Source organism: Ornithorhynchus anatinus, chromosome 11 (assembly GCF_004115215.2).
Source record: "Ornithorhynchus anatinus isolate Pmale09 chromosome 11, mOrnAna1.pri.v4, whole genome shotgun sequence".
NCBI lineage: Eukaryota > Metazoa > Chordata > Mammalia > Monotremata > Ornithorhynchidae > Ornithorhynchus > Ornithorhynchus anatinus.
Window position 1 is genome coordinate 4566882 of NC_041738.1, and position 24929 is coordinate 4591810.

A 24929-nucleotide genomic window follows, 5' to 3' on the forward strand; every position below is an offset into this window, starting at 1 on the left:
CAGTCTTAATCCCCATTTTACAGATGAGGTAATGGAGGCCCAGAGAAGTGAAGTGACTTGGCCAAGGTCACACAGCAGACAAGTGGCAGAACCGGAATTAGAATCCATGTCCCTCTGACTCCCAAGCCTAGGCTCCATCCACTAGACCACACTGCTTCTCTAAAACATCTTATCTAGTATCGACGTGGGGAGTCAGCAGAAATGGTTGAGCGAACATGACACAAAGGATGTGAAACCATCTTTCTGGTTCGCTCTAGGGGATTGCCACCATTTTCTGAGAGGGTTGAGGTCAGGGCAGAGTGAAACAACCTCAGGCCGTCACTTTGGATTCCTTCCTTCATGAGTAACATTGTGCGTGGTTACCCTGAGAAGAAATTGACCATTGCTCGCCCAGAGAACGCATTTCTCTCTACCCACCCTAGAAGAGCAAACCACAAAACTGAAGATGAGGCAGTGGAAACTTCTACCCTGTGACGTGAAAGGAGTCAGAGTTATGGCTAGTCAAAAACCAAAGTAAATGGAAACACCCAGTTCAGATCACTTTGGTCTCCCGGGACTTGGAATGCGGATGAATCTTCCATGCAACATGGGATTATTCTGGCTCTGTTGCGAAACAAGAGAGTTTTCAATTCATGATTTTTTTTTCTGTTGTTCTGTTCCACCTCAACCTTTATCTTCTCCAAACCTTATCCAGTTCAGGAGCCGAACCCTGGAACTCAAGACGATGAGGAAAACAAATATCAAACGCACCAACTTCGGTTACCCAGGCGGAAGAAAGGAGGTGTTTTTTCCCTCCAGGAAGTCTGCTCATCGACTTCGGGGTCGGGCGGGGAGGAGGTAACGTCCAAACACGATAATACCGACCTTGGTGTTTCACTCATCCCATCCCAAGTACCACTCTGGGGTTTTCCGTGAACGGGCAGCGGTCATATTGCTAGCCAGTGTTGGAGCTGCAAAGGAAGAGAATCGGTCAACGGGCAAGGTGATATGTGGGAACGAGGGATGCAATAAAAGCATGGGAGGAGGAGGATGAAGATGGTGTCAGAGCAATCCAGCTGCTGAGAGAAACAACCAAGCGGTCTTGAGCCAAGTGCCCGTTCAGAGCAGACCGGGAGAATGACCGAGTCTCAAGAGACCTTCGGTGACAGAAGATTGGTTTAATTCACAAACTGGGCTCAAAGATGGGGAAATGGGTGGGTATCACAGGGGTACAAACTGCCAACTTATCTGGTCCCTTTGTAGCCTCCTTCCCACTGATACCCCTAGAGCTCTGACAGTCTAAAACATGTTTTCGGGAGAGAAAGAACTCAGTACTAAGAAAAGAGGGCCTAGGAGGTTGGAAGAATGTGGGGAGGAAAAAAAGGCTCTCCTTTTTACCTCAGTAATCAGCGGTCTCTTCTACTTAGACTGTGAGCCCTTTGTGGAAAAGGGCCCTTGTTTGACCTGATTATCTTGTATCTATCCCAGTGCGTGGCACAGAGTAAGTGCTTAAAAAATACCATTATGATAATCGTAATAAAAACCATACGATTATTGAATTATATATTATAAATTATTTATTCATCTGAATATCTGTCCCCTCCCAAGACTGTAAACTCATTATGGGCAGTGAACATATCTTCTAATTTTCTTGTACTCTCTCAAGTGCTTAGTACAGTGCTCAATAAATACAACTGATTGATTAATCTTCTACTCTGTTACTTTTTCTTCTATTTGCCCATATTTGGTGAAATATTCCTAATGCCTGAGATGCCCTTCCCCTTCAGCTTTGCCAAACCACAAAACTTCCCCTACTTTCAAGTCTTTTGAAAAGTCCCCCCCCCCAACTCCCCACCCCCAACTAGGCCTACCCTGATTGCCTAATTCCTCAAGCTTCCTGGTCAGGTCATTTCCTCAGCTGCTTCCACACTTGTGCAATTGTCTACTTTTCATGAAAAGAACAGTAGTAAGAGACTCACTCATTCCCTCATGTCTACCTATTTGTAACTATTCTCTCATTCTTAACTAGGATATATTTTTCAATTTAATCTTCCCAAGTAGACTGTAATCTCCTTGAGGGTAGGGATCATATCTTTTACTCTTTTTGCCTAGCAGCAGATAGTCAGGGAAGTGACAGCAGGAAACAGGTCGACCTGGCAGGGAGCAGTGGCCTTGGGGCACCAAGAAGGAGAAATGAAAATGATTCCAGGCTCTGTGGGGAGGAAATGAGGCCATGTCATCATTAATAAATGCTGAATTATCAAAACCTGGTGTTAACCAAATCAACCACTGAACACTAATCTTTAATCCTTACTTTACCCTTAGGTCTAATCCTAACTCTAGTCTTGTCCTAATCCTCTCTTTCTAACACAGAAAACTATCTGTAACACAAACCTACAACTAACCCTAGCCTGAACCCTAACCATAACTTGGCCCCAAGCCCCAAACTCAAACCTTAAATTAAGGCAGTTTTTCAGGGTGGATTTTGCCAAGAATTGAACTTTAACATGGCCAGTGAAATACTCGGTGATGGTTGGTCACTGAATGTCTGATTTTCTTCAACTATTTGTCACCTTGCATCTACTCTCGAGCCACCCTGCCTTGATACTTCAAAGTCAGTTTCCAGAAAGACCCAGAATCTCTAGCAAAGCCCAGTGAGGGTAATGGGCTTCCAGGATGCTCTGAGGGAGGGGAAAGAAGACTCGATGTTAACCTAAGAAGGGGTCAGGCTGGCTGTGGACAGGGAGGGGTGCTCTTCTCCTGACTCCTGACCTCACGCTGGAAAGGTTTGTGAGCAGAAGAAGGAGAGGAAGAGGCAGAGAAAGAAAATGAGGATATTCCCTTTCTCCTCTCCTCCCCAGCCTCACGGTGCAGATTTTAGCACTATACCATTTATTGTTTAGCAACCTCAGAGCAGGTCTGTGTCACCCTGGATTTTTCAGGACGATCCAGAATCTTCCACGGAACCTCAGCCCGCGACTTCGGGAAGCCTCTGGAAAGGAACCTGTGAGGATGGGGTGGGAGGGGGCGCTTGGGACGAATACAAACCTTAAACTGCCTGACATTCCTCTGTGCGACAAGATGGTGCTCGTTTTCTGGGGTGAGGCAGTAAGCGAGTCTCTGGAGAGAGAAGAGAACGAGTGAGCTTAAAATAGCCCCACACCAAATCCGAAAAAGCCCAGGTATATAAAGGAATCCGCGTGAAATTGGCACTTCCAACCTTTTCAGGATAACCTCTGTCCCTTTGCATGCAGGGAGAATTGAGCTAATGACAACCACTGCCTAGTGTTGGATCTACCCCAGCACTTAGTACAGTGCCTGGCACGTAGTAAGCACTTAATAATAATGTTGGTATTTGTTAAGCGCTTACTATGTGCAGAGCACTGTTCTAAGCGCTGGGGTAGACACAGGGGAATCAGGTTGTCCCGCGTGGGGCTCACAGTCTTAATCCCCATTTTACAGATGAGGGAACTGAGGCACAGAGAAGTTAAGTGACTTGCCCACAGTCACACAGCTGACAAGTGGCAGAGCTGGGATTCGAACTCACAAGCCCTGACTCCAAAGCCCATGCTCTTTCCACTGCGCCACGCTGCTTCTCTAACTTAACTTAACAAACTCACTTAACAAACACCACAGTTATTATAAGAGAGCAGCATGGCCTAGTGGATAGAGCAGGAGCCTGGGAAACAGAATGAGCTGGATTCTAATTCTGACACCGCCACTGGTCTGCTGTGTGTCCTTGGGCAAGACACTTCACTTCTCTGGGCCTCAATCTCCTCACCTGTAAAATGGGGATCAGGACTGTGAGCTCCCTGTGGGAAGGGACTGTGTCCAACATGATTTTCTCATATCCACTCCATCCAGACCCATAGCCTGGCCCATAGCAAGGACTTAAACATCACAATTATCACATAACATGAATAGAATTATTAATAAAATATAATTAATATATATTTATTAGTAGTATTAATAATAGTCTCCGGGATGTTGTTCCTCTGACTCCCTGGCCTCTACTCTTTCCACTAGGTCAAGCTGCTTCTCTATACGTGTAGCCAATAGCTTCAGGGACTCACCTCTCTCAAGGAGCCCGCCATGGACAGGAATTTGTAGATGGCATAACCTGGCACCAGGATCATCGAAGAGAGGGCGATCCCCCAGCCAACGTAGTTGGCCCAGAGGGGGAAGACGTATTCATCGTACGTGAGAGGCTTGAAGTTGATGATACTGACAATGACCACAAACTGAGGAAGGAAGGAAGGAAAGAAGGAAGGAAGGACAGAGGGCACCTGGGGATGGAGGGAATTCCGGGGCCATTACAGAGACCTGGGAGATGAACCCAGGAGGTGGATTTGGGGCAAGAATTCACCCAGTGCCCGAGCCCCGGCTCTACCAGGGTCACAGCTGAGGCTAAATACTCAGGGGTGCACCCCTAGCCCCACACCACTGACATCCCTATCCTGAGACTCTACTATTTCCCCACTATGTAACCTATTTTAATGTGCATCTCCCCCAGTAGACTGCAAGCTTCCTGCGGGCAAGGGTCATGTCTACCAACCTATCATATTGTATTTTCCCAAGGTCTTAGTACGGTACTCTACACACACCAGGCACCCAATAAATACCATTGATTGATTGCTGTGGAAAATGGCCCACTGCTCCAGAACCTCCTGGAGAAGCAGGAGACTTTGAGAAGGAAGTGGGGGTGGGTGAGGCTTTTGCCATTTTGAGGGAAAGAGCAGCCACCCAGGGTGGGGCAAATGCTCAAAGAAAATCCTTAAGAGGTCACTGTTACTTTATAAAAATCCCTTTACTCCTGGGGTCCCCATCCCCCAGCCAACAATCTTTCTCAACTCCTCCCAATCCTCCCCACCTCCACTGAGTAGGATTCTCTAGAGTGGCAACGGATGCTATATTTATTGTTTACCGTGTGCAGGGCACTGTACTAAGGACTTGGGAGAGTACAACACATCAATATAACAACAAGGCAGGCAAGAAAATGAGGTGGAGATCTGAGATGGCCAATAAGAAGGCTTTGGTCTAGGAGCCTCCACATGTTGACTTCCATCAATCAGTCAATTGTATTTATCAAGCCCTTACTGTGTATAGAACACTATACTAAGCACTTAGTAGAGTACAATGCAACAGAAATGGTAGATGGGTTCTCTGCCCACAATGAGCTTGAAGCTAAAGGTTTGATTAAAGGCATCGTAGGCAGAACGGTTTCCGTATTAAGGATATAAAGCCCGACCCAAAAGGCACTGGCATAGCCAGGGAGCATAGAACAGTGCTCTGCCCACAGTAGGTGTTCAGTAAATGCCACGGATTGATTGCACTTCATGTCCACACTACTCTATCTCATCCCCACTTTCTTCCTTTCCAGTTAAGAATCAATCAATCATTGGTATTTATTGAGCATTTACTGTGTGCAGAGCAGAACAGAGAATGAATCTTTTGGGATTCATTCCTTCATTCAATCATAGTTATTGAGGTCCCAAGGGAAGTGGACTTAATCATTAATTAAAGCATTTAGTAAGTGTTTCCTATCTGCTAAGCACTAAGGGCTGGGGCAGGTTCAAGATAATCAGTTTGAACACATTTCCTATTTCACCTAGAGCTGACATATTAAGAGGGATCTAGTGGATGGAACACGGGTTTGGGAGTCGGAAGGACCTGGGTTCTAATCCCAACTCTGCCACGTGTTTGCTGTGTGACCTTGATCAAGTCACTTGGATTAGACTGTAAGCCCGTCAAACGGCAGGGACTGTCTCTATCTGTTGCCGACTTGTTCATCCCAAGCGCTTAGTACAGTGTTCTGCACATAGTAAGCGCTCAATAAATACTATTGAATGAATGAATGAACTTCCCTGGGCCTCATTTACCCCATCTATAAAATGGGGATTAAACTCTGAGTACTGTGTCCAACCTAATTAGCTTGTATCTATCCCAGTACTTAGTCCAGTGCGTGGCACAGAATAAGCACTTAAATACTATTTAGAAACAAAGGAGAGTTGGTGTCTTGTCTCCTTTCTGAAGATGAGGAAACAGGCCCAGATAGGTTCAGTGACATCCAAAGTCACCCAGCAGGGCAGTAGCAGAACTGGGATGAGAAACCAGGCCCCCTGACTCCTAGTCCCATGGTCTTCCACTAGACCCAAATGTCCCCCTCAGGCCTTCTCTCGGCCCCTCACGTTTCCTTAGAACGCCAGAAGTCGGCGGCTCTCCTGGCCCGGTGGACAGCCTTCTCCGAACCTCCGCCGCCCGCTTGCCCCGAGCGACCTTACCAGCAGGAAGGCCGGGCTGACAAATTTCCAGCAGAGTCTCCAGTACAGTCCTGGTTTGAACCCCATCATCTGCTGGATGTCATCGCTGAATCTGTCCACACCTGAGGGTCAGACGCAACCAAGACATCAGCCATCAGAATATGGCGCACGCCAGAGGCCCGGGGTTAGAGGAGTCTCTGTGGGGAGGAGAGAGAGCGCGAGCGAGGCGAGCGAGAGCCAGAGAGGATAAGAGAGAACCTGGAGGGCATGTCTTCTTGGATGTTCACACATTCATTCAATCAAATTTATTGAATGTGCAGAGCACTGTACCAAGTACCAAGTGCCCAAGCGGGACAGGACCGGCCTCACATACGGCACAGAACTTGTTCATGGAAGGACTTGACCTCTCGGGGGCACGCTAATGTCAGGCCTGGAGTTCCCCATTCAAGAGGAGAACTCCAGAGGGAAATTCTCATTTTTGCATAAGGCCGTGTTAAATGACATTTTGATTTCAGCCATACTTCAGCGTGTTATGGGAATAGATTAGGGATGAGCGTGGCTTAGTTGATAGAGCCCAGGCCTGGGAGTCAGAAGGGCCTGGGTTCTAATCCAGACTCTGCCACTTCTTTGCTGTGTGACTTTGGGCATGTCACTTGACTTCTCTGGGCCACAGTTATCTCAACTGTAAAATGGGGATTGAGGCTGTGAACCCCATGTGGGACATGGACTGTGTCCAACCTGATTAGCTTGCACCAACCCCAGAATTTAGTACATTGGCTGGCACAGAGTGAGCACTTGAAAAACACACAAAAATAGCCTTTTTGGGATCAGAAAGAGCACTTACCATAGAACCACGAAACACCAATGGCCTCCATCAAAACAGCAAATAAGATTGACGTTCCCGCAGCAAAAGTGTCCAGTAACGTCAGGACGTATATACCCCCCTGGAAGCCAGGAAAGAAAAATGTCCATTTGTCTCCTTGGGAATTTGTACGTTCATTCAGTCGTATTTATTGAGCGCTTACCGTGTGCAGAGCATTGTACTAAGTGCTTAATAATAGTGGTATTTATTAATCACTAGAATGTACCAAGCACTGTCCAAAGCTCTAGGGTAGGTTCAGGGTAATTAGTTTGTCCCACATGGGGTTCACAGTCTTAATCCCCATTTTACAGATGAGGTCCCTGAGGCACAGAGAAGTGAAGTGGCTTGCCCAAAATCACACAGCAGACAAGTGGCGGAGCCGGGATTAGAACCCATGACCTCTGACTGTCAGGCCCAAGCTCTTTCCACTAAGCCATGCTCCTTTGAAACCCCATAGCTCCTTTCGTTAGTCCACATGAAATGGAGCTTTTCTGATTGAGCCTTCAAAACATTTGAAATGACTTCGGGGTTCCAACACCTGTGTCCGTTTTCCAAAATAAAATAGGAATAGAAATACGGACCCATCAAGCCTCCTTAATTAAGAATCAATTCTTTCCAGATAAGCAAATGCTACGATAAGGTTTCCCTCTGTTTCTGGATTCAAATCAAGGAGCAGCATGGACTTGTGGAAAAAGCACAGGCCTAGGAGTCAGAGGACCTGGATTCTAGTCCCGGATCTGCCTGTTGCCTGCTGCGTGACCTTGGGTAAGTCGCTTAGCTTCTCTGTACCTCAATTTCCTCATCTGCAAAAATGGGGATTCAATGCCCCTCTCCTTCTCCCTTAGACTGTGAGACCCCTGAGGGACAGGAACTGCATTCAACCTGATTAACTTGTAACTACTCCAGCGCTTAGTACAGTCCTTGGCTCATAGTAAGTGCTTAACAAACCACCACAGTTATTATTATTATTACTATTATTATCTCGGGGGACAACTTCTCCCCAAGCCGTCCCCACAGTGGGTTTTACTACATCCCACTCCCCAGCTATGCCACCCTCAAGCTGGGCTTTGGTGGTGTGTGGTGGACAGGCTGAATAGCGGGGTAGGCTAATGTGCTCCTCAGCAATCCCCCTCTGCTTTGAGCATCATCCCAGGGAGGTGTTGGAGTCCTGACTTCGAAACCACTGAGTTCATCTTTTCTTTTGTATTTATTGAGCACTTAACTGGTGCGGAGCACTGTAGAAAATGCTTGGGAGAAGACAATATAGCAATAAACCGGCACATTCCCTGCCCACAACGAGCTTACCGTCTAGGGGGTTCAGGCCTAATTCTGGTACTTACTTTGGTTATGCAGAACAGAGCCAGCAGGAAAGTGCCAGAAGAAACCGCAAATGTGAAAAGCTTCCTGTGCCGCTTCAGAATTTGGAAGTCATCTGCCAGGCCAGTGATGATTGCTTCCATCCCCCCCATCTAGAGAAAAAGCGTGCAGTGGTGGTGTTTATTGGTGGTGGTGGTGGTTTAGTGGTGGTGGAGGGGTTTATTCCCATCAATCGATCATTGGTACTTATTGAGCGGTCACTGTGTGCAGAGCACTGTTCTAAGCGCTTGGGAGTATACGATACAATAGAGTTGTAGACCCACACCCTGCCCTGCATGGCACTTCCACCTCTACCCGGCCCGTTCCAGGGATTCAGCTACGCTCCATTCCATAGCAGCTTGGAAAATCCAGAGGAAGGACTTTTCTGGACCCTGGAGCTTGCTAGTCTGAAGTGTCCCCCGTGTTTCCTTTCCCTCCCTCAGTTCCTGCTACCCACCCACAGCTCTAGAGGGATTTCTGGGACCTGTGAGGAATGGGGTCACATTGATGGGGAGATCACCTAGACTTTGATCCAGGCCAGTGTGTCTGGGACCCAAGTGGGGAACTGGGTCCTGGGAATCCGGGGAAAATCTAAATAGGGTGATGCCCAGGCCAGGGGGTGGACCACGTCTGGCCCTGAACGGCTTCTGGCCCATTCCAAGATCTGAGCCCGCAAAGAGGTGCGGCAGACCAAATTTGAGGTGTTTTGGTTCTCTAAGTCGCTCCCACCACAGCCCGTTCTGCCTCCTTCCCCTCCTGGGAGATTTCCAGAACGAGTTTCAGAGTGATCTGGCCCTGCTCCCAACCAGTGCAATGTCATCCTCAGCGTTTTCCACCCAGGGATGCCCAAGGAGCGGTCCCTCTCGGGATTCTGAGGGTCCCGGCTTTGAAATGGGGGGAGGGGGAGGCCCTCAGACAGCCTCCTCCTTGGGGGTGGGAGCAAGAGTGGCAGGCCTAGGGGACACTCACCGAGCTGTCGATACCCAGAGCGAGCAGCATGATGAAGAACACCACCGCCCAGAACGTGGATCCGGAGAGCGTAGAGATGGCTTCGGGATAGAGGATGAAAACCAAGCCGGCGCCTGAAAGACAGAGCCAGAGGGATTTCTGACATCCATATCTCCCGATCTGGACTGAATTAAAAGTGCCAGAAAGGGCAGCTTTTGGAATAGGCCCATGAGAAAGGGTCAGTAACTGAGTGGTAATTGAATTTGAGACATCAACATTTTTATCTCAGGAGCATACTCAGTGGAACAAGATAATAATCATCATTATCATCATCATAATTGTACTTATTTAGCACTTACTATGTGCCAAACACTCTTCTAAGTGCTGGGGTAAATACAATTCAATCAGGTTGGACACCTTTTCTGTCCCACATGGGGCTCATAAAGCAGCGTGGCTCACTGGAAAGAGCACGGGCTTTGGAGTCAGAGGTCATGGGTTCGAACCCCGGCTCTACCACTTGTCAGCTGTGTGACTTTGGGCAAGTCACTTAACTTCTCGGTGCCTCAGTTACCTCATCTGTAAAATGGGGATTAAGACTGTGAGCCCCACGTGGGACAAACTGATTCCCCTGTGTCTACCCTAGCGTTTAGAACAGTGCTCGGCACATAGTAAGCGCTTAACAAACACCAACACTATTATTATTACTATTAATCCCCATTTTACAGATGAAGTAACTGAAGCCCAGGGAAGTAAAGTGACTTGCTCAAGGTCACACAGCAGACAAGTGGTGGAGCCAGGTCCTCTTGACTCATTCGTTCAGCCAATCGTATTTATTGGACGTTTACCGTGTGTGGAGCACTGTACTAAGCACTTGGGAGAGTACAATGCTAGAATAAACAGACCCGTTTCCTGCCCACAACGAGCTTACAGTCCAGTGTTCTAAGCCACACTGCAGTTTAACCACGCCAGTATTAAATCTGAGGTGAAAATACAATCTTTATTCAGAAAGCACAAGACTAAGCTCCATGTGAGCAAGGATCACGTCTACCAAATCTATTGTACTGTGCTCTCCTCGGCACTTAGTACAGTGCTCTGCACACGGTAAGGGTCCAGTAACTATAAGGGATTGACTAATTGAACAAATTAGGCCAATGGGCCCGCCTGGTCTGGGATGTGGGCTCTGATAGTGGCCTCAGGATGATTGGTGGATGAGTTGTCTTCTAGGACATTTCAGGCTATGAGATAGATCATTCTAGAAACCTAACTTTTACCTCCATCAGTTCGCTCGCTCTCAATTGCCCCAAAGAACACGAGTGAAGTATCTTTGCTTTCTTCCTAATGAAAGCATCCCTCAAACAACCTGGGGGAAAGAAATTCTTTCCCCAAGGCCACAGTCCCTTTTCCATCTGACACCCAAGGGTTCTCTCTATACAGGGGTAGAGCAGCATGGCCTAGTGGAAAGAGCACAGGACTGGGAGTCAGGAGACCTAGGTTCTAATCTCAGCTTCACCATTTTCCTGCTATTTGACCTTGGACAAGTCACTTAACTTTTCTGCGCCAGTTTCCTCCATGGTAAAAATGGGGATTCAATACCTGTTCCCCCTCCCAGACTACACTGTGAGCCCCAACCGAGACAGGGGCTGGCTCCGATCTGACTATCCTGAATTCACCCCAACATTTAGCACAGGATTTGGCACTTAGTCAGCCCTTAAATACTCCGGCATTATCCTGCAATCCCCTGGCAGGTTTTGAAATGGCTTCTTTGGTGAGTCTAGGATTCATTCAATTGTATTTAATAATAATGTTGGTATTTGTTAAGCGCTTACTATGTGCAGAGCACTGTTCTAAGCGCTGGGGTAGACACAGGGGAATCAGGTTGTCCCACGTGGGGCTCACAGTCTTAATCCCCATTTTACAGATGAGGTAACTGAGGCACAGAGAAGTTAAGTGACTTGCCCACAGTCACACAGCTGAGAAGTGGCAGAGCTGGGATTCGAACTCATGACCTCTGACTCCAAAGCCCGTGCTCTTTCCATTGAGCCATGCTGCTTACTGTGTGCAAAGCCCTGTACTAAGCACTTGAGAGAGTACAATATAACAACAGACACATTCCCCGCCCACAATGAGCTTACAGTCTAGAGGAAGTAGGCTTCCTACCTTCAGTTGCTACGTCTTCGATTTTGACTTTGTGTTCGTGGGCCATGTAGCCCAGTATGGAGAAAATGGCAAATCCTGAGATGAAGCTTGTTACACAATTAATAGTGCTGGTCAGAAGAGCATCCCTGAGGTGACAAAACAGTCTATGAGGAGCCCTCACTGATAACCATGCAGAAGAGCAGCATGCATTCAATAGGTACCGTTTCATCTAGCATGAAAACCTCCAAAACCCAATCAAGATTGTTCAGATTTGAAGCTGTGGCTTCTCCCTGCAACTAAATAGGGAAGCACCCAAGTCCTGATCTCAGGGGCCTGGCGATGGTCCCCAATCTAGGCCAGGGTAGCTGGGGCGGGGGTATCCTGCCGTGCCTGGGGAAGCTTTATCCCTCACTCCAGTAAGTGTGCAGGAAGCAGTATCAGAAGCTGATCTCCCAACAACTGTTGTGGATAAATTAACTATAAGAGTAATTCTCCATTTTTCCAGGGGAGTGAACATTTGGGGACATGGAGCGGGGACTGTAAACTTAGAACACTGCCGCAGATTCTGCTGTATTCCTAGCCCTCTGCACTCAGAAATTCTCTCCAATAAGGGAGAATTTCTGAGCTTGGATGGGGTGCAGTAAAGGGGCACCCCCGTTTCCTGGATCGGTCCTCCCAGGGTCAACCAACTGACTCCAGGAAGCTGAGTTCATTACACCCGCCCTCCGCCACACGCACAAATCTTACCTGTAACAGTTATTGTCGAATTTGTTATAACTGGCAAAGGCAATTAAGACCCCAAATCCGGCTCCTAATGAGTAAAATATCTGAGTGGCCGCATCAATCCACACCTATGTGGTGAAAACAAAGCCATCACCATCTTGGCCTCCCCCTGCAAGAGGGAGAGGTGCCTCATGCCTGAGAACCAAAGATGGGTCGGCCAACAAAAAAGCCCAATCTCTGGCTTGACAAACAACTTCGACACCAGGTCACCCACTGGTTCTTTGCCCCCTCCCTCAACAGAACAAAGTAATAATAATAACTGTGGCATTTGTTACACGCTTACTACGTATCAAGCACCATTCTAAGCGTTGGGGAAGATATAGTATTTGTTAAGCCTTTCTTTCTTCTTTATATTAATTTATCAAATTACTAAATAAGTGTAAAAGTAAAATCATTGAATAAATTAAATAACACATTCTTAGTAAATATTGTAACTATTAACTATTATTACTACCCCGCTCTTGCCCCTGTTTAGATGCAACTGGAATGTTGTGTTTTGGGGGTTGGGGAGCACTAATTTTCCAATTTGTCTAAACCCCTTCGAGTTACCTTCCTGTTTTCAGAGAGTTAGCATCACCCCCACCCCTCATTCAGTGTCGCCCCTGCCCTGCCCCACCCAGAGTCCACACCCTTATCCGGGGTTATGGCGTGAAGAGGAGAAGCCGGGCCACTTACTGTAGCCTCTTTGAGTCTTCCAAAGTCAATGTGAAGGTAAGCGTTGATTCCGTTATATGCCCCAGGTAAAGTGATTCCACGGGTCAGCAACACAAACAGCACAACGTAAGGCAGAGTGGCGGTGATCCACACAACCTACAAGAAGCAGATCCTTGGCTAAAAGAACGGGTCTTCGGCTTAGTCGCATTGCTCTTTCCTCCCAGGCCCTTCTGGGAGTTGGAACATGGAAGATGGGGCTGTTTCTAATTCTAACGCTCCCCACAGAAAGCGCTTGTCTGCTGGGTGACCTTGGACAAATCATTTCACTTCTTCGGGCCTCAGTTACCTCATTTATAAAATGAGGATTAAAGCTGCAAGCCCCATGTGGGACATGGACTGTATCCGACCTTATATATACCCCAGTATATTGCTTGGTCCCTAGAAAGCCCTTAACAAATAACATTAAAAGAAAAAGTCTAACACTACGTGGATCAGAAAGGGAAACCTCTTGGTCACTGGGTAGGAAGGTCTGGGATCATCTTCTATGTGAATGGCGTCGGAGGCAACCGGGTCTGCTGGGAAGGGTGTGGGTCTGGGAGTCTGCAGACCTGGAATCTCATTCTAGTTCTGACTCTGGTCTGCTGTGAGACCTTGGGCAACTCACTCAACCTCTCTGGGGCTCCAACTCCTCATGTGTAAAATGGGCACAAGCTAGCTGCTCACCCTACTTCTTAGATTGTGATCTCAAAGTAGAACAGGGACTGTGACTGATCTGATTATTCTGATACTACCCTGGTGCTTAGAACAGTGGTTAGCACTTAAATACCCTAATAGTATTATATTATTAATTCTAGGTGGCCAAGACAGCTGCCTCCTGCCTGGAAGTGATTCTTATTCTTGTTTTATTCTCTGTGCCTGAAATCAACACAAGGCAGAGAGGCCATAGCATCCTCATCATAATAATGGCAACGATAAGAATAATGATAATAATAATAGTAGTATTTGTCTAGCGCTTATTACGTGCCAAGCACTGTACTAAGTGCTGGAGTAGATACAAGATATTCAAGTCCCACACGAGGCTTCACACAGTCTAAGTAGGAGGGAGAGAGGTATTGAATCCCCATTTTGCAGATGAGGGAACTGAGGCAGAGAAAAGGGAACGACTTGCCCAGGGTCACACAGCAGACAAGTGGCAGAGCTGGAATTAGAACCCAGGACCTCTGAGCAGCAGTTTGTGTGCAGGGCAGGTCAGGGGCTGATATTTCCAGGCTCTATAAAAAAACTCCAGGCCAGTGGACAGCACAGCCACAGGCCTCTCCTTGCTACTCGCCCACCCCAAAGTACCCATTCTGAGACTTTTTCCTTAGAGTAGAGCTGAATTCTGGCCAGTTCTGTCTTACTTCCAGCACTGGACAGTGGGCTCCTTGGGACTCAACCAGCATCAAAGGAAGTCTTCAGGAGTGAAATACTATCTCTGCTGTCCCTTCACCCTGCTCTTTACATCCCCCCCATTTTTGTTAGAGCCCCAGAAGTGCTCTCTCCAAAGGGACCTTATAGTCATTCATTCATTCATTCATTCATTCATTCATTCGTATTTATTGAGCGCTTACTATGTGCAGAGCACTGTACTAAGCGCTTGGAATGTACAAGTCGGCAACAGATAGAGACAGTCCCTGCCCTTTGACGGGCTTACAGTCTAATCGGGGGAGACAGGCAGACAAGAACGATGGCAATAAATAGAGTCGAGGGGAAGAACATCTCATAAAAACAAAGCCATTGTGGGGCTTGTTGACTCACATTTTGCAGGGGGGAGAGGTGGGTTTGGAGGTGGCCACCTAGACCACATTCACAGTCCTTAACAAATTCTATTCAGCCAGGTCACAGACACCAGCCTCCCCCATCCCCCCAACAATATTTGGGCCCTACCAAGGCAAATATCTTATGAATTACATAAAGCAAGTATTTTTTAGATACGGAAATACATCACGTTTGTGTATGTGGTTTCTTTAAGGTTCAGTCATATTCTTAAAATTCAGAGTGAGACGGCAAGTCATTTTCTAAAAAAGGCAGATCCCTCCGATGGACAGAGTGTAAACGTTACCTTTCCCGATGTCTTCACTCCTTTCCACAGGCTGAAGAAGAGGACTATCACAACCGCCAAAAGGCACAGGACAAGCTGCCACTGGGGTAAACCCATGTCATGGATTCCACTGCTCTCATGGAGGTGCAGCACGCCTCGCCTATTGGGAAGAGTGTGAGGTGGGGGGAGAGGGAGAAAGGGAGAGAAAGAGAGGGAGACAGAGAGACAGGGAGAGAAAGAGGAGAAAAAGAGGAGAGAAAGAGGAGAGAAAGAGAGGGAAAGAGAGGGAGAGTGGGAGGGAGAGTGGAAGGACAGTGGGAGGGAGGAAGAGAAGGAAGGAAGTAGAGAAAGAGGGAGGGAGGGAGAGATGGAGAGAAAGAGGGAGAGAAGGAGAGTGAGAGGGAGAGCAGGAGGGAGGGAGGGAGGGAGGGGGAGAGATGCCCAGATAAAATAACATAAAGACCATTGGCCTGGGAGTCAGAGGACCTGGGTTCTAATCCTGGCTCTTCCACTTGTCTGTTGTGTGACCTTGGGCAGGCCACTTCACTTCTCAGTGCCTCAGTTGCCACATCTGTGAAGTGGAGATTAAGACTGTGAGTCCCATGTGGGACATAGACTGTGCCCAACCTGATTATCTTGTACCTACCCTAGTGCTTAATACGGTGCCTGGCACACAGTAAGGGCTTAACAAATACCATAAAAAGAAAAAAAAAAAGAAAAAGACAACAACCGATCAAGACACTACTCAAATGTTCCTCAGGATCGAACTGACTCCCACATTCACAAACTGAAACCCATCCCTGCCTGTCCTAGGTCAGGTATTTGTGGGATTGTGGACCAGGTCTAAGGTTCCAGAACGACCCAGTGAACAGAACCAGGATGCCAGGATGCCAGGATGGGTGTGAATTGAGGGCCGAGAGGAGGGAGGAAGAGGGGCCCAAGGGGAGAAACCCAAATGCCAGCCTGCAATTCTGGACCTAATGTGGTCTCAGGGGGCCAGCTTTTCCCTAGCCAATAAAACAGATGGGGCTAATCCAGAGAATGGATTCATTTTGGCCTGTGGGAATTTTTCAATAACCTCACTGAAAATTAAGCACACTTAGGTAAACTTTCATAAATGTACTTGTAAAACATTCTCAATTTCCCTTCCCGGTATTTGGCCCTTAGGATCAGTCAGAAAAAAGAAACGGAGCGGCAGACGTGGAATGGGACTCCTGCCTTAGATGGAGAAAATAAAGAGCTGGGGTATCCCTTTACAAACACAGTTCCTGAAATTACCCAAAACCTCTTTTGGCAGCTGGTCTGGGCCTAGGGGGACCAGGAAAAGAATAGAGGTTCTCTTCCCTTGAGTTGATTGCTTGCAATTTCTCAGTTTAAATGAATGCAAGATGGTCACAAATCTGGCCAAGAGACAAGAAGTGACAGAAATAAAGACCCAATCTCGCCGTGGAGAGCCAACGGAGCCGAATGCTGAATCCCGAGGTTAGAGATCCTGAACCTACTGGGACTAAGGTATGTTTTTTTGGCCTATAAAAATGAGTGAATTTATGGCATTTAAACCAACAAATGAATTCTATCCCCCTGCGATCCTCTGAAGGATGGTTCCCAGGGAAGCTGGGGGTATTATTAAAGTAATGTGCTCCTTTAGAACAGAATTGCTTCTGCTTTGCCAACTGAACTTCTCTTTATGACTTGTTACATTCATCTCCCCCAAAACAGAGCACTGGTCTGAACCAGACATGCCTGTTATTGAGACATCAAAGGAAGGATAAAATAATAAACAGATTGTGGAACAGGCAGTTGTTTTCCATTTGAATTTACAAGGAAAGAATTGCCAGGAAAATTGTCATCCTGGCTCTGCTTGCATTGGGAAATCAAAATTTACTCCAAAATGAAATAGGTGAGAAGCTGAAGCAGGGGGTAGAACAAACTAACAAACAAAATGTCTCTCTGCTCCTACCTGTCTTCCACCTTTCTCCTCTCCCTCCACCTTTCCGCTTTCCTTGTCTCTCTTTTCCCTCCACTCCCCCCTTCTTCTATGCCGAGCCCCCTCTCCCTATACATCACTGCCAACCTACCCCAGGAGTCAGTGGCTGAGTTTCCAGGAGGCAAGTGTAGTAGAGAAGCAGCGTGGCTCAGTGGAAAGAACCCGGGCTTGGGAGTCAGAGGACATGGGTTCTAATCCCGGCTCCACTACTTGTCTGCTGGGTGATCTTGGGCAAGTCACATAACTTCTGCTTCTCAGGGAAGCAGAGTGGCTCACTGGAAAGAGCACGGGCTTTGGAGTCAGAGGTCATGGGTTCGAACCCCGGCTTTACCACTTGTCAGCTGTGTGACTTTGGGCAAGTCACTTAACTTCTCGGTGCCTCAGTTACCTCATCTGTAAAATGGGGATTAAGACTGTGAGCCCCACGTGGGACAACCTGATTCCCCTGTGTCTACCCCAGCGCTTAGAACAGTGCTCGGCACATAGTAAGCGCTTAACAAATACCAACATTATTATTCTCTGTGCCTGTTACCTCATCTGTAAAATGGGGATTAAGACTGTGAGCCTCACGTGGGACAACCTGATTACCTTCTATCTACCCCAGCGCTCAGAACGGTGCTCGGCACACAGGAAGCGCTTAACAAATACCATTATTATTATTATTAAGAAGATGATTTTTCAGGCAGCAAATTAATCTTTGACCCCATTATCTATGGGGTCAATTAAGCCTTCAAGAGACAAACCAGCGTTAGCCGAGAAAGAGCGCTGAGGAGAGTGGGAGGCACTTACACTGTGAGTCCCATGAAGGACAGGGACCGCGTCTGACCTGATTAGTCTGTAGCTACCCCATTGCTTAGCACAGTGCACAGCACAGAGTAAACACTTAAATATCAACATTATTATTATTAAGTAAACAAGTCCGCTAGCCCTATCTTGCCCACCTCCACCGATCTGCATGGCGACCTACATCAGCCCAACTATCTGATTGGCCTTTGGCATGTCCAGCCCCCAGCCTGCCCCATCCCCCCTCCACCCTGCTGACCCTCCAGTGGATGGAGAAACCCACGGCAGGCCCTGAATCGAAACCCCCTGGGACATGATCTGCGGGAGCCACAGTGGCCTCGGGGTAGACTCTCAGGCTGGTAACTGTCTGCATGGGTGCAAAAGAATGGTTTACACCAGATCCATAAAAATTCCACCCTCACAAACATGGGGCACATTTCCCAAATTGAGAATTGAAACTGCCAAGTGGGCCTAAAGACAAGGGTCACTGGGTTTGAGGTTAAATTTTATTTTGTGGAGGGGGCGGGGGGATGGGGAATGCATATAGATTTTGCAAATGAACTTGGAGGCAGCATGACCTGGAGGAAAGAGCACAGGCCTGGAAGTCAGGAGACCTGGGTCCTAATCCCAACAAAGGAAGGAGCCAGGATTAGAATCCAATCTAAGGAGCAGCATGGCCTAGTGGAAAGAGTAGAGGCCTGGGACTCAGATGACCTGGGGTCTAAGCCCAGCTCGGTCAGTTAGTTGCCTGCTGTGTGACCTTGGGCAAATCTCTTCACTTTTCTTTGCCTCAGTTTCCACTTTTGTAAAATGAGGATTTCAATGTCTGGGATCCCTCCTACTAAGACTGAGCTCCATGTGGGATAGGGATTGTGTATGATCCAATTAACGTTTATCTACTCCAGTGCTTAGAATATTGCTTGAGAGATAGTAAGCACTTGAATAGTATAATAATAATGATGATGATGATGATGATGATGATGATAATGAATTTTCTGTCTCCTAATTTGGTGCTCTTTCCACTGGGCCACACATGGTTTGAAGGGTTGTAAGGTGCTGGGCAGTCGCATGAGGAAAGAGATGGAGTCTGGCATTATAAATTCCCACGCCAATATCCAAAACCCAATCTTTTAGCTGTTGTATTCATTCCCTTTGCTTTATTGCTGAGAGGTCTCTAGACCCTCCCACAGCGACTCTCATTGTTTTATTGGGGGAAGAAATGTTCCTTTTGGCTTGTTCTGAACTTTTAAGCTTCCCGATGAGCTGGTGTTGAGAAATTGTGAAGGGCTCAGTGCAAATAATTATCGCTAGAGAGAAAACAACTCCAGTTCATTTCCTGCTGGCAGTAGAACATACCTTTCCCATCTTAACCACTGATTTCTTAAAAAGGGTCACCAAATACGAAGGGCCAGAAAGAGTGCACTACTGTATTTCCATAGATACAGTGTGAAAATATACAAGAAAGTTGCATTGAGTCTCCCCACTCCAAGCACTTATCCTAGCCTGCTTTGATTATTGTATCAGCCTCCTTCCTCTCCCCACTCGGGTCCATACTTCGCTCCTCTGCCGGGATCACTTTTCTACAAAAACATTCAATCCATTTTTCCCCACTACTCTAGAACCTCCAGTGGTTGCCCATCCACCTCCAGATTAAACAGAAACTCCTTTATCATCGGCAGCTTTGAAACTCTCAATTGTCTTGCCTGCTTCTACCTCACTTCCCTACTCTCCTACTTCAACTCAGCCTGCACACTTCATTCCTCTAACACCACCCTGTTCACTGTACCTCCATCTGGTCTCTCTCGCCAATGACCCGTTTCCTACATCCTGCCTCTACATAACCGACAGGTGATGGCTCTCTTCACCCTCAAAACCTTAATGAAGGGACATCTCCTCCAAGAGGCTTTCCCTTTCTAAGCCGTCATTTCCTCTTCTTCCACTTCCTTCTGCATAACTCTTGTGCTTGGATTTGCTTCCTTTATTCATTCCTCCTTCGTCCCACAAACATATGCATATATCTGTCATTTCTTTATATTAATATCTGTCTCTCCCTCTAGACTGTAAGCTCATGGTGCAGGGAACATGTCTACGGACTCAGTTATATTGCACTCTCCCAAGCGCTTAGTATGGAGCTCTGCACACAGTAAGCACTCAATAAATATTATTGCTTGATTCACAAGAACCTCCAGCTCTTGCCCTTCCAACTCCACAAACCGAAACTCCTTGCCATCGGCTTTAAGGCGCTCAATCAGCTCTCCCCCTCCTACCTTACTTCATTGATCTTCTACTGCCCAGCCCACTTACTTTACTGCTTTAGTGCCAACTTGCTTACTGTGTCCCAATCTTGTCTTTCTCTCCACCGACTTTTTTCCCCACAATCTCCCTCTGACCTGGAATTCCACTCCTTCCCACCCCCATATACTCTAGACCACCACTCTCCCCATCTTCAGAGCATTATTCAAGTCACGTTTCATCCAAGGGGCCTTCTCTCTTTTCCTCGGCTCCGTCTCCCTCCTGCATCATCTGTGTAATTGGATCTGTGACCTTTTGAGCACTGGCTATCTGCCCCATCCTCAGGCCCACAGTAATTATGTACGTATCTATAAATTATATATTAATGTCTATCTCCCCCTCTAGACTACAAACTCTCTGTGGGCAGGGAACCTATCTACCAACTGTTTTATTGTACTTTCCCAAGCGCTTAGTACAGTGCCCTGCACACAGTAAGCCCTCACTAAATACCCTTGATGATGATGATTGCATCCATGGGCGGGGCTGTCACAATCTCACCCTCTGTTGCTTTGCCTTCAAACCACAGGTCAACTCTATAAGGAGGATGGGATTGGGTGAATACTTCTACATTCATCCTTTCCATAGCTTTCATGATTTTGCAGCTTTTATTTGTGTCCTCTCAGTCGTCATCTTTCCAAATTGAAGGGTCTGAATGTCTTGTGTCTCTCTTCTTCCAGAGATCGCTTCATTCCCAGGATCATCTTGATTGCCCTTCTCCATACCACCGCCCCCACCAAGCCCCACACACCTCTAGTGCCAAGTACACCTATCCTAAGGTGTGACAGTCGGAACGGGCCCCGGTATTCCACAAACGCAACCAACCAACATCAAATCGGTGTAATTGTTGGGACCGAAGAGGGCCCTCAAAACACGAAAGTGGGTCTCCAAGCTATTTTCTCTCAGTCTTTCTTTATTAAAAGCGGGGACTTGAACGGACTTGAACGGAATTTACTCTCTCATTAAATGAAAGGTCAATTATCGACGCAACCCTCACCCGGCTTAGCCTCCTGCCCGTGTGCTCTGGCTATGGAAGAGACAAGGACCCTCCAGTGCACCTGAAGACTCCTGTTGCTTTGTTCTTGGGACACGTGCTAAGGGGCCTGATGGATTCCCGCCTACATGGACATCGTGATGATGTCACTGAACTTGGAACTGGCCCCACTCTAGGTCTTTTCTTGGATCCTATAAATAACAGGGATTGTTCGCTTTTGTCTGGGTCACTGCATCACATGAGCTCTCCACCACTTCATGGCATTGTTGCTCATCTGTCCTACTTTACTCTCCCCTCCCGTGCTCTATCTATGATGATTGGCACTGAGCCATTCACGTTCTCTCATCACCAGCTCATCGGGAAGCGGGAGGTGCCGAACAAGCATTTATTTCTTCCCTCAATAAAACAATGGAAGTCATTGTGGGAGGGTCTGGGGGCCCCTCAGCAATAAAGCAAAGGGGATGAGCACCAGCAACTGAAAGGTTGGGCTTCGGATATTGGTGGGGAATTCATAGCAGCAGGGTCCACCTCTTTCCTCATGCAACTGCCTGCTCCCTTACAACCCTTCAAAGCATCAGTGTGGCCTAGCAGAAAGGGCACCAGATCAGGACACTGGAGACTTATTGTTATTATTATTATAATAATATTCAAGTGCTTACTGTGTCTCAAGCAATATTCTAAGCACTGGAGTGGATACAAGTTAATCAGGCCGGACCCAATCCCTGTCCCACATGGAGTTCACTGTCTTAGTGGGAAGGAGAACAGGGATCGATGGCTCTATTTCAATAAGAGAATGAGCAAGCCCAATCAGGGTTAAACCCCCTGATCTACCCACCCAAAGGTGCTGCGTTCTAACCATGGCAACGGGATACTCGTTTGATATTTATCCTCATGGAGAGTGTAGGGGCGTATAAATTCCCTAACTTTTTCCTCCAAAATTCCTTCCCCTTGAGCACCTTCTGAGTACTAAGTGTTTGGGGGTGTATAATGTAAGAGAGAAGACTTCCACCATTTCCACCAGAGATAGGGTGGCCTATTGGGCAGAGAATGAGATTAGGAGGTAGGAGGCCCGGTTTTGTTTTCTGCCTCCTGTGGACCTTGGACGAGTTACTTAACTTCTCTGTGCCTCAGTTTCCTCAGCTGTAAAATACCAGTGTTCATTCTCCCTCGGGCTGTCAGCCCCATGAGGGGCAGGGACTGTATCCAAGCTGATTATCTTCCATCTGTCCCCGCTCTTAGCACAGTGCTTGGCACACAGCAAGCGCTTAATTAAAAACGCTCATAGCGATTACTTCTAGGGAGCTTCCCAGACTGGGAAACCAGGACCCCTGGAGAGGGATAAACAACAGGAAGAAGTCGGAACTCACTCGTAGAACTCAGCAGCCGGAGTGAGTTTGTTCTTGGAGTACTTGGTGCCGTTGCCGAATACGGACCCGTTGAGAAGCTTAGGGTTGGTGCAGTTTGGGCTGTTCCAGGGGTGGCCGCAGTTGGTCCAGGGAAGGTCAAACGTGAAAGAGGAGATCAGGTAGTAGAGAGACCAGGCTATGATGACGTTGTAGTAGAAGCCCACATACAGAGCAATGAGGATCACCGCATACCCCACACCTGGAAACGAAAGGGAAACGAGGCCAGTCAATGGCGTTTACTGAGTGCTAGGTACTGTACTGAGCACTTGGGAGAAGCAGCGTGGCCTAGTGGAAAGAGCACGTGGCCTGGGAGTCAGAGGACCTAATCTTCTGGGTTCTAATCCTGGCCACTTGCCTGCGGAGTGACCTTGGGCAAGTCGCCTCACTGGGTCTCAGTTTCCTCATCTGCAAATTGGGGATTCATTATCTGTTCACTCTCCTTCTCAGACCACGAACCCCATGTGGGACAGGGATTGGGTCTGACTTGATTAACTTGTATCTACCCAGAACTTAAATACTGTAATTATAATTATAAGATAATGGAAGACATTTTCTCTACCCTCCAGAAGTTTACAATAATAATAATAATGTTGGTATTTGTTAAGCGCTTACTATGTGCAGAGCACTGTTCTAAGCGCTGGGGTAGACATAGGGGAATCAGGTTGTCCCACATAGGGGCTCACAGTCTTAATCCCCATTTTACAGATGAGGTAACTGAGGCCCAGAGAAGTTAAGTGACTTGCCCACAGTCACACAGCTGACAAGTGGCAGAGCTGGGATTCGAACTCATGACCTCTGACTCCAAAGCCCATGCTCTTTCCACTGAGCCACGCTGCTTCTCCAATAATAATGTTGGTATTTGTTAAGCGCTTACTATGTGCTGAGCACTGTTCTAAGCGCTAGGGTAGACACAGGGGAATCAGTTTGTCCCACGTGGGGCTCACAGTCTTAATCCCCATTTTACAGATGAGGTAACTGAGGCACCGAGAAGTTAAGTGTCTAGGCAACCTCACCTGCTGTTTTCAACTGTTACCCAACTGCACTCATGGTCTGGGCTCTTCTCCCCTACAAGATTCTCAGGAAAATCCAGCTTCAAAATCCCAACTTGTCTTTGCTGATAGCTACTAGTAAGACTACATATGTGGATTACCCTTTTTATTCCTCCAAAATGCTTTCACATTTCTTATTTCATTTAGTTCTCACAATATTCCCATGAGGTAGGGCGAGACAGGGACTGTCATTCCAATTCTCGGAATGGGAAACTGAGGCACAGGGAATTGTGACCTCCCTGAGGTGACACCGTGGACCCATGAAAGAGCTGGACCTCCCACATTCTTCCCCCCAGACCAAATTTTCCACCAGATGCACCAAAGAATGCTTGGAATTTATAGATTATTGCATTAGTCCTCAGTAACCCCCTGAGGTGTGCAGGTCCCTGGTGGGGGGGGGGGGGGGATGGAGGAAGGGAGGAGAGGGGAGTGAGTAGACCAGGAATCCAGTTGTCTCAATTTTAGTCCCAGCTTCCCACCAACGTGCTGGGAATCTCCAAAGAAGCCCCCTTGCTCCTCTCACCCTCAGGTTTTTTTTGGTAGTATTTGTTAAGCACTTACCATGTGCCAGACACTGTACTAAGCACTGGGGTAGCACAAGCTAATCAGGGTGGATACGATCCATGTCCCACGTGGGGATCACGGTCTTAACCTCCATTTTACAGATGAGGGAACTGAGGCCCAGAGAAGTGAAGTGACTTGCCCAAGGTCACACAGCAGCCGAGTGGCAGAGCCAGGATTAGAACTCAGCTCCTTCTGATTCCCAGGCCCGTGCTCTATCCACTAGGCCACGCGCTTCTCTGTCTTCTCCATCTTCCATCACCGCTTTCTCCGCTCATCTGCTCTGCCTCTCCCCGGGGGCTAACTGCCATCCGAGCCCAGTCACGTTTTCTCGCTTGCTTATTTCCGGCTTCTCGAATGACCTTCAGAGAGGCTGGGCACGAGGGCCACCACACCCCGCTTCCCTCGGGAGGATCAGCCCTGGGGGAAGTTATCGGCCTCCTTCTCTCGGGGTCTGGGGGAGAAGCCCTGCTCGCCGGTCCGATTCACCTTTGAAAAACGGGCAGATCTTCCATACTGTGGCAGCCCCTTCTCGGTTATACTGGCCCAGCGCCAACTCCATGTAGAACAGGGGCATCCCGGCGATGATGAGGAAGAGGATGTAGGGGATCAGAAAGGCCCCTGCAGAAACAGAAGCACAGAATCGTTGGCCACAGGGGTGGGGGCTTCCTCCTCTGCCCTCTCCAGTTTTGCCCTGAACTCCACCCTGAATCTCCCTCCCATTTCCTCCTGGACCACTCTCTCCCCCATTCCTCAGTTTGGTGGGGGCCGGTTACCGCTGACCGAAACACCACTGCTCACC

At 47.8% G+C, this 24929-nt stretch overlaps 1 protein-coding gene across 1 annotated transcript in view; it reads right to left on the reverse strand.

The window, feature by feature from the left end:
- Positions 1 to 525: 525 nt before the first annotated feature.
- SLC6A2 (solute carrier family 6 member 2) overlaps positions 526 to 24929 on the reverse strand; it is a 40585-nt gene continuing 16181 nt past the window's right edge. Inside the window, exons 3-15 of the mRNA XM_007669436.3 lie at positions 24617 to 24748; positions 22479 to 22716; positions 15080 to 15218; positions 13000 to 13134; positions 12289 to 12392; positions 11563 to 11687; positions 9427 to 9539; positions 8442 to 8570; positions 7084 to 7183; positions 6261 to 6361; positions 4053 to 4220; positions 3028 to 3099; positions 526 to 950 (exon numbers count right to left, since the gene is read on the reverse strand). Coding sequence (XP_007667626.2) covers positions 927 to 950; positions 3028 to 3099; positions 4053 to 4220; positions 6261 to 6361; positions 7084 to 7183; positions 8442 to 8570; positions 9427 to 9539; positions 11563 to 11687; positions 12289 to 12392; positions 13000 to 13134; positions 15080 to 15218; positions 22479 to 22716; positions 24617 to 24748 — 1580 coding nt within the window. The 3' untranslated portion in view covers positions 526 to 926. The remainder of the gene's footprint in view (positions 951 to 3027; positions 3100 to 4052; positions 4221 to 6260; positions 6362 to 7083; positions 7184 to 8441; positions 8571 to 9426; positions 9540 to 11562; positions 11688 to 12288; positions 12393 to 12999; positions 13135 to 15079; positions 15219 to 22478; positions 22717 to 24616; positions 24749 to 24929) is intronic.